Genomic DNA, 10,524 nt, shown 5'->3' with positions numbered 1-10,524 from the left:
AAATAGGTATGAGAATAATTATTAGCAGATTCATGTGTTTTTTCATTGTTTAGCATGGAATTGGCTGTTTTGTGAGTTGCTCGAGCTGCTGCCGCCAGTAGTTCAAATTAAGATTAAAATTGGTTCAAATTATGATTACGATGGTTCAAATTAAGATTAAAATCATTGTTGATGAAAAATCGAATATTTCTATGAAATTCGGTGCAAATACAAACTTTTCACCATTTAACAGAAAGCTTATACCCGCGACTTTCATGTACATACGATTTTGCTGTTGTAAATTATTTCCATGTGGGATAAAAAATTACTTAAAATTTGCACTGCTTCAGAAACCCGCAATTTGTTTCAAATTTTGATTACCTACCCTACTCTATAATCTGAGTAAAGGCACCTTTACTCAAATCTGGGTTACCGATGTTTTAAATACTGAGAAGCGGCTGCGGAACAGAGCAAACCCGGACGACTTTAACCAAAGGAACAGAATCGGGCGAAAGGGTAATTTCGGTTTCTCGCACTGACTAAATGGACTGTCCTTGCTTGAGTATCATATAAGACTGATTCTTTGTATATTCATTACCTCGTTCGAGCCATTCGGCTCGGCTTCTTCGGATTCGTCAATCGCGACGAGCGTCAACTGACTTTTTGATAGGGATGCGCAGTTTACATCCAACAATTCTTCCCCCTTAAACTAGTTTGAACTAATCAGAACATTTTAAACAATCAGAAAGTGAAGTTAAATCACAATATACTATTTGATAACAAAATCGAATTCAAAATCTTTGAAATAATGTAAATCCGAAAAATCCACTAAAAAATTCAATCATAATGAAAATCATCTTTACGGTTTACTTTCTTCACTCGCTTAGATCTTCGCAGCACCAGATTATCGTTTTCAGACTCCTGACGTCTCCTCTTCCGTCCTCCCTTCGGAGCCTGCGCCGGTACGCCTGAGGGCGGCTCATCATCGAGGTTCGTCGTCGGATTGCTAGTCCTTGTCGGATTACTTCGTACGGTGTCGTGTTGCTGCTCCCTGATCAAAGCGGTGGGCCCTTGCCAAGGTGTCTTCTCCTTACATACTCTGATCTGCCTCTTGTGAGCCATTGCGACCGCGTTTCCAACACATATCTGAAAGACATTACGAGAAAACTTTTTAATGAATGTTGCCTTTATCCATCTTGTCTGGTTATGTGGGTTGTGGTTTTCGTACCACACTTCATCTCCCGCCATCAGGTCGTCAAAAGCATCTTCTGAGTGTTTCAGAATATTACCGCTTTGATGCTTGACACCAACTTCATCATTTGACTGTGGTACGTCCATATACTTTTTATAGTGTTTTCTCGGATTCACTAAATCCAAAATTGTCTTCGGTTTGTAAGAAAAAATTCTTTCAGATGGAAAATGGCCATCTTTCGTAAAATTATTATTTCTAAAATTAATTAAAAATAAATTTATCTGGTCTTCCAGATCTAACTCCGAGACTTCCGGATCCATTAAGAATCTTTTGAGGACTTCCTTTACAGTTCTGACCAACCTTTCTGCTTGGCCGTTACTTGAATTTTATGCTTTGAATGACATCTGCATCTAAATCTTTTGGGACATCCTGTTTTAAAGGGAACCTGGAACAGAAATCTGCGTTCCCCAATTTGTGAGAAGTTCTGTAAATGATATCGAAATCGTAAATCGCCAAATCTAACGCAAAACGTTGCAACCGTATCACATATATAGAGTTTTTACCCTCCTTGCCAAAGATCCCCACTAACGGTTTATGGTCGGTATAAACAGTGAAATGCTGTCCATAAAGATATTTATGAAATTTCTTTATAGTGCATACTAAAGCCAAAGCCTCTAAATGTAAAATAGGGTACTTGCGCTGCGCTGAATTCAATGAAAAAGATGTAAAACTAATTGGTTTTTCTACTTCATCCACAATGTGAGCAATTAATCCTCCCAGACCGTAACTTGAGGCGTCTGAGATTACCACTATCGGTTTTTTGGGATCATAGAATTCAAACAGACTTTCTATGTTTTCACAAGTAAATTTTTGCTATCCAAGAACGCCTTTTGACAATCGTCATCCCACACGTACTTCACGTTGTTCTTCAATAAGTTATATAAAGGATATAACTTAGAAGACAAGTTGGGTATGAACTTGTGATAATAGTTCAATAAACCTAAATAGGATTTTAATTTTGACTCGCATTTCGGGGCATTTGCCTTTTCTATTGTTGAAATCTTATCAGGACAAGGCATTAGTCCTTTATTGCTAATAATATGCCCCAGATGCGTAAGCTCTGTAACAAAAAATTTGCATTTTTCAAAATTTACTTCAATGTTGACTTTAGCCAATCGTTCAAATACCAACAAAAGTTTCCTTTTACAATCCTCAACGGTCTTTCCGGCTATCAAAACATCATCAAGGTAGCAAGACACATTTTCAATACCTTCCAGAACTTTATCCATCACTTGCTGAAAAATAGAGGCACTTGATGATGCTCCTTGTGGCAATCTGTTGTATTTATATAAACCTTTCATTGTATTAATGACTACAAATTTCTTGGATCTTTCCGTTAATTCTAATTGTGTATACGCTCCCTCAAGATCCAATGCACAAAAAACTCTGCAACCCGATAAAATTGCAAAAATATCTTGAGAAGTAGGCAATGGGTAAGTATTCGGTACAATAGCCTTATTTAAAGACACTTTACAATCAATTACTAAACGAATTTCACTGTTTTTCTTCATTACTATAATTATTGGAGAAGCCCATTCACTGGTATCAATTGGTGTGATGACTTTTTCCCTTTCTAATTTATCCAGATACACAGATACTTTATCTTTCAACCTATAAGGAACATCATAAGCTTTTCTAAAAATTGGAGCTACATCTTTCATAACCAGCTCCGCCTTATAGCCTTTAATAGGTGACGAAAAATCTTTCGTGAAAACATTTGCGAATCTGTTTTTGAATTCATCTACGGCAATCCTGCGCGACTCATCATTAATACTGTTTATTTGTAAAGAGTTTGTGAAGAATTGCCTCCAATCTGGATAAAAAATGTCCAACCAAGTTCTTCCCAAAAGTGGATAAAAGTCATTTTCACAATCAAGAACCAACAGCTGCATAAGCGCTTCTTTGCCATTAAATTTCACCGAAACAGTTGCCTCCCCTTCAATTTTTAGTTTTGATCCATTCACGACCATCAATGGTTCGCTATAACTATGCAAAGGATTATCAAATTTAGATAAATATCGTCGCTTACTCATAACCGACACAGACGCACCACAATCTATTTCCATTTCTAGACATTTACCCTCAATAACCACATTTACCAAGCAAGGGTTGCTTATTTTATTAATAGATGCCACTAACATATACATTGAACATTACCTGAATCACTGTTGTCCGACTCATCGTCATTCGCTCTCATTCTCTGCAACAGCTCGGAAATGTGTACATCCGACGATGGCCCCGGTGCCGAATCAACAAGGTTAACCGCCTCCCGATTCATATTCTTCAACCGGAAGCACTTCTTGCGGATGTGCCCTTTCAGCCCACAAAAGTGGCAGGTCATTTGAGAATAATCAGGTCGCAGCCATTGTCTATATCCATCCGGTCGTCCATCTTGTCGATGAGAACCTCCAGACTCAGAGGGGCGACCTCCTCGGAAAGGCTGCTGCCATCTGCCCGACGGCCTGGTTCCCAGACGACTTTTGACTGGTCCTCTTCCGCTACCGGTTTCACCGCTGTTGTGCTTCCTCGCCAATTCATAAACTTTGGCCAGTCTTGTCGCTGCTACTCCCAATTGTTGGTTTGAGCCATTGATCACTGCTGATATTGAGCTAGGATGCCCCCCCTGTTGCTGATCCGCGGTTTGCCCGAGCCACCTCCCAAGTCGCGATAGGGTAGTGGAGGTATTTTGGACCGGGCAGGTTTTTTGGCCCTCCTAGGGAGTTTTATGATATTTATCACATAACCTCTACTAAATCTTGGTAAATTTTTATTGGAACACGAAAAGTATTCAACTATGTGATGACCTTTATTTTGGATGTCAGTTAAATATGCTGTTCAGTATCAAAAATAGAGAAAATGTTTTCACTTCCAATGAAACGCACGGAAAAGCGCCAAAAACAAAGAAGGTGACAAATTTGTAATCGGCTTCGAAGAGGTATTAAATTTTAAAAATAAATATTTATTTCATGTGAATGTAGTTAGGGCCTTGTATAAACTCAAAATAAACTGTTCTTAACCTCGGTGGAGCACTAATATTTAGTAAAATGGTAGTTTGAGGTATGGCCAAAATATGTTCAACATAATCAGATGTGAACATATTTTGGACCACCTGTCAGATCCATCTCTCCAGTTCCTTACAAAGGGAGAAAACATTCATGTCAATGTGATGTACTCTGAAAACAGATAAGTTGGGACCTCCCGTGATCTGGGATGTTATGCGTTCATTTTAAAATGTGATTGTTGTGGGTTCGATTTGTTCTAACAACTTTTCGCCAAGTTAAAAATTTCGATTCGATTTATGTCCTAACAAATTTTCGATAAGTTGAAATTTTCAGGTGTTCAGTCATCCAGTTTAGAAAAGTTATCCTTCTCGGCAATTAGTTGATGACTGAGACAATGTGTTATATAAATTGTGTTTGACAAATTACTTAATTATCATTCAAATTACATTATTTTTGATGGCCTTTCCACTCGTTACAATATATGTGGACCGCCTTTATATTTAGCAAAATCACTACACGCTCGCGTCAGAATACCCATTTTTTCATTGCTATCTCTGTCGCTCTTCAAGAGGCCCCATTTAAAAATACCCATTTTCAAGTTGGGCGGCCCAACTTGAAAATGGGTATTTTTAAATGGGGCCTCTTGAAGAGCGACAGAGATAGCAATGAAAAAAATGGGTATTCTGACGCGAGCGTGTAGACTTTCACACTTCCTATGGAGCGTTACGTAATTTATGCATGGTGACTTACGTCACGCAATAGTAAATAAATACACGTTTTGCGTAACATTTTTTATGAAACATCATACTACAATGCGTAAAAACTGGCAATTTCAACAAAATTTTATCTTTTTTACCATTACGTAATTTTTAAACGTTCCCTGTCTCAAAAAATGAATAGAAAAGATGTAAACTTCACGTAGTTTTAACTATGTTTAAATTTTTGCTGACGTGGCTTTCATTTCATCAATCAAATGAAGTTTAATTTGGTGGGCCAAAATATGTGCACTTGATGGTCCAAAATAAAGCCCGAGATCCTTTACGACTTTTGATATTTCTTGTATTTACTACAACAATTTTGAGTTCTGTTTGGCCTTTTTCGACAGAAAACATGTTGCTCTACGCAATGTCTACTAAAATAATCCATATTTTGAAGTGGGAACCTTCTTTTTTCGCTGAATTGTTCATCCACTTCCTAAAGGGGTCCAAAATACCTCCCTTACCCTATTTTTTTTCTGCATTTGGCAAAGTTAACTTATCTTCGCTAAGAAGACGTTGTCTTAGATTTTTGTCCCTGATACCCGCCACGAGACGGTCCAAAATAGCGATTTGCTTGTAATTCTCAAAGCCGCAAAATTCAGCTTGCAGTTTTAAGTTAAGAATGAAATCTTCCGTGCTTTCATCAGGGTTCTGCACCCTGGTAGCGAACTTATGCCGTTGGACCATATCAGGATCGGTTTTGTCTAGGCGATTTTTAAGCTTCGCTACTATATCGTCTAACGATGATTCTTCAAAATCTCCCGCAGGGAATAGGAGCTTTATTTCGGAAAATATGACCGGACCGCTCATGGTAATAAAATATGCCATTTTGTCATCATCTTTTACCTGGTTCACACGGAAGAAATATTTCATCCGGGTATACCAATCGGCAAAAGATGCCCCTCTGCGGTATGGTTCCATCGTAAAAGCTACGCTGCTGCTCATCGTGATTCAGCCACCTGGTCTTCCAGTCACCTGTTCCGGATTTGTTCCTGTTTTCCGGTAATCACAACCAGAAACCTGCGTCGATGCACCAGTTCCGTTGAACTATTCACTAAAGGAAATCCCTGAATCTAGGCGAGTCCCAACGGATTGTCGAGCAGTACAATTAATCCTTTGTAATCAAAAGAAAGAAAACAATTAGTACAACACCACACAAAACAACAATGCCGAGATGAAAAAAAGCTTTGTTCGAAGTAAAAGAAAATTGCACCATCCTATTGTTGCCGTGGTACGAAAAGGCCTTTTCGATTTCTAAAAAAAAACGACGCCACCAGAACAATATTCCTCCAACGAAATGGCGGCGGTATCAGCGTACCAAATTACCAAGCGCTTTCTCTTTAAATTTCTGCAGTTTCGTCACTTTTTACACTATACTTACGGTTTTTCTATTGCAAAATGTGCAAATCTGCTGGAAAAACCTGTTTTCCAACGCTTACCTCTACCCGACGGGATTTGCTGCGGTAGAAGCTGGTAGAAAAACCTGGTGTTGCTGGCTACTGCACACAGCCGTCAACGAACGACAAATCGATAACTTCACTTGTATTTGCACGCGTTCTGAAAAACTAAACCGGTTTTTTCTCGTCGACACTTTTAAATACTGAGAAGCGGCTGCGGAACAGAGCAAACCCGGACGACTTTAACCAAAGGAACAGAATCGGGCGAAAGGGTAATTTATACAAAGGGATTCTTTGTATATTCATTACCTCGTTCGAGCCATTCGGCTCGGCTTCTTCGGATTCGTCAATCGCGACGAGCGTCAACTGACTTTTTGATAGGGATGCGCAGTTTACATCCAACACGATGTTGGTGGCCAAATCTGGGTAAATGATACCCAGCTTCACCTGGGCCTTGTTTTGTTAATTTATTTTCTTTTTAAATGTTGATCAAAAAACTCCCAATTTCCATATTTTGCCCACTTACCTGAGGCACATCATTTTACAGCATATTTGCCGTGCAAACATTCATAGTTCACAGACTTCTTCTGACCGCTACCAGCCGGAAAGTGACAAAGTGCCGATTAAAGTGTCTCGAGTATACCAATTAGTGGCGAATCCTGGTCGTTTTGACAGGTCTCCTGTTCGATTGGAACTATGGGGATGACAGCAAATCGGCTGTTCCAATTTTGACGTTTCTCCTCTTTGTTATTCCAGACTCGTTAGTGCCGATTACCCAGATCTTTACCCTGATTCAACCAATCTGGGTTTTCGGGTTACCCGGATTTTGACAACTGCTAACAACATGAAAATCCGGGTTGAATCGACCCAATCGATGGGTAGTTTCAGGTTAGCGTGTACACGATCATTTATGACGACACTTTTGTTGCTGCACTTGTCGAAAAAACTTCCATTGCTGCTTCTTGCTTCACTTCTGCCGACATGATTAGCGTAACACTTTTGCATTGAATTTCAGATTTCTTCGATTGCTCCGCTATTTCAACAAAATTTTGAAAAAAAAAATCTACCATAATTAGAAAATGTAAACAAAACAACTTGAACCACAATGGAGTCACACACAAAGTTTGAACATCTAGCTTTGTAGCAAGTGTTGGCAGCTGTTGTAAACAAAACAAACAGCGTTGCCGAATCGACGTACGTAACTTCCGCTCATCTCTATGTAGAGGATTTCTAAAAAAAGTCACAAACATCAACAAAACAAAGCACGGAAAAAATCTAAAACTGAATAAATAATTAATAATGCTCGGAAAAATAATGTTTCGGAAAAGTGAATGGTTCAAACGTAAGAAAAACATATTGTTACATAAAAATCGAATGTAAATGTATAGTAGCTACAATGTGCGAAGCTTTTAGTGAACCATTTCATTACAATATACATTCAAGTATACATTAGCTGGTATACTGTATGGTGCATGAATGGTTTTCACCAAACACCCTATGGTTAGTTTTTGTCCGGGTTTTCACGAGTGCGAAAACGCTGATAAAAGTGCGCGATTGCATCAAATCAACTCGGTGTCTTCAGAGCACTTGTTCACCATAGATTGAAGAAATAGTGCGCCGAAGACATCAACCTGATTTGATGCAAACGCGCACTTTTATTTACGTTTTCGCACTTATGAAGACGCAGTTCGCAGTCAAGTGGTGAACTAAATGCGGTTGTCGTCGCGGTTGAAACCCGAAGTTTCCCCACACCCGACAATCGAATTTTCTCAAAATCTATACGTGAAACCTAACGTTGGACGTAGTGCGCTGGACAGCGGACCTGGTCCTTTATCCAGCGCTCTGTGCCCGACGTACGTCCGACACACGGTTTAGGAGGAGAACATCGATTATCGCGTGTCAAAAATTCGTGGATTTGCTAACTGAACACGACGAATCAGAACCATCGTTTTTGGAATCGCCGTTGGAATCGTCGTTCGATTGCAGAGCGAGACAGCAACCAAACTGACACATCGCTTTGACATATTTAACTGACACATCGCTTCGACATATTTAACGTATACGTTAAATATGTCAAAGCGATGTGTCAGTTTGGTTGCTGTCTCGCTCTGCAATCGAACGACGATTCCAACGGCGATTCGAACGGCGATTCCAAAAATGACGGTTCTGATTCGTCGTGTTCAGTCTAGTGTTCAGTTAACTAGCAAATTAGCTAATTAGCAAATTAGCAAACAGCTTATTAGCAAATCCACGTACAATGAGCCATTTTACGAGACGTTTCGGATCAGCTGATCGCTGATTTCATGAATGAAAATTTGACAGGAGGTCGCGCCCGTGAGTCAACACCACATAACATAAGTGGAACTCCATGGTCAGAGCGAAGGAAAAAGTTGTATCCTTTTCCAGCACGCGAAACTGTTATATCTTTCATAAAAGGCGTCGAACTGTCACTTATTTTGGTAAACAAAAAACATCTGATCCAACCAGTATTCCAGTTTTGGCAAAGAATACAGGAACGAAGATTGGCATCTGAGATATGCGCAAAACTAGCTGCTGGAAATCCACTTATTCATGTTGTTATAAATTCATGGAAATCTTCGAAATAAAATATCCACGCTTCACATATCGATCTCCCTTTATATTTAAAGCCATAAAACGTACTTTCGACTTGAGTTTACAAAGTTTTATTACAATTTATGCTCTGTTTTAGATTTCCACGTGCTGCCAGTCTAGATCTATGAGGTCTTTGTTTTACTTCACAGCAATGAAAAATGGTATACATGCTGAAAAATAGTATGGCAATAATGTTATAATGCGTTTGACATTTCGGTGCCCTGTATACCAGCGTACGAACTCGGAAAGGCATCAACTTTTTGAGCCAGAGTTCCACTTATGTTATGTGTCAACACTGTTGTCGTTTCGTAAAATAGACTATATTGAGAAAAGTTGTTTACGTTCTTCATTTTCTTTCTCCCCCAGAAAAAAAAAACATTAAAAAGTGTTGCCAGTTTGATGACAACCAGCGTCATAAATGTACCGGTGAGTGTTCTGGGCACTTTGTGCCGGTTTCCCGCCCCCTGGCGTTATGTAATATTTTTACGAACCCGGAATCTAATGAGCCATTTTACGAGACGTTTCACACGGATCAGCTGATCGCTCATTTCATGAATGAAAGTTTGACAGGAGGTTGCGCCCAAGCCCGTGAGTGTTAATATCAATATAAACACTGTTGTCGTTTCGTAAAATAGACTATACATTGGATTATAAAGATTTTTGAAAAGGCAAAATACAGACTTAAATGTGGCAACACTGTTTGACACTTGACAGTAAAGGACTAAAAATAAATTACGTAATGGGTACATATTGTCGTCACGGTTGAAACCCGAGGTTTCCCCACACCCGACAATCGAATTTTCTCAAAATCTATACGTGAAACCTAACGTCGGACGTAGTGCGCTGGATAGCAGACCTGGCCCTCTATAGGCCTTTTCATGTGACAGATCCGTGCATGCATTTGTTTACAAAGCTTGAACAACAGCTGCTAACAAGAACGTGTCATCTTCATAGAAGAACTGTCAAACGCCCGAATAATCAGCTGATTTAAGACGTCAAATGAAAAGGCCCATCCAGCGCTCTGTGCCCGACGTACGTCCGACACACGGTTTAGGAGAAACATCGATTTTCGCGTGTCAAAAATTCCGATTTTCAACTGCACGAACAATATTGTGGATTTACCGGCTACTTGTATTCTACCGGTCGCTTCAGTATGGCCTCCAAAGTAGCCGTTTTATAAAAAAAGTAACTTAAAAATGTTTTTAAACATTTTTATTGTATGCGCTATTCCTCGTTGCCACTAGCTATTCAGCGACATTCATTTTTTGACAATCAAGTTGATTTTGATATGAAAACGGCTACTTTGTAACGGCAACTCAAGTAACCGGTAGAATAGAGGTAATCACTAGTAATCCTACATTATAGAGATCTGCGGAGGCGGCCATTGTGAGCCAATCGTGCAGAGAGAACTGTCAAAGTGTGAGCCAAATGAACATGCTTATCGTTCGTAGGAAGGCGTCGTTTGAACGGTATTGCAATCGGAACTAAATAAATTAAAATTATTTATTTTTAATATCGAGATA

At 39.4% G+C, this 10,524-nt stretch overlaps 1 protein-coding gene across 1 annotated transcript; it reads right to left on the bottom strand.

Annotated features, from left to right (window-relative positions):
* Window positions 1–537: 537 nt before the first annotated feature.
* On the bottom strand, window positions 538–6,902 carry LOC134285295 (uncharacterized). Its single transcript, XM_062845845.1, has 3 exons — window positions 5,838–6,902; window positions 3,389–3,944; window positions 538–1,125 (listed from the first exon to the last, which is right to left on the bottom strand). The coding sequence occupies exons 1-3, from the start codon at window positions 5,934–5,936 to the stop codon at window positions 1,070–1,072; spliced, it is 711 nt and encodes a 236-aa protein (XP_062701829.1). The 5' UTR covers window positions 5,937–6,902; the 3' UTR covers window positions 538–1,069.
* Between the last annotated feature and the right edge of the window lie 3,622 nt (window positions 6,903–10,524).

This window comes from Aedes albopictus, chromosome 1 (assembly GCF_035046485.1).
Source record: "Aedes albopictus strain Foshan chromosome 1, AalbF5, whole genome shotgun sequence".
Lineage (NCBI taxonomy): Eukaryota > Metazoa > Arthropoda > Insecta > Diptera > Culicidae > Aedes > Aedes albopictus.
Note: the sequence above shows the minus strand (reverse complement) of the source record. Positions and strands in the feature narration are given on the sequence as shown.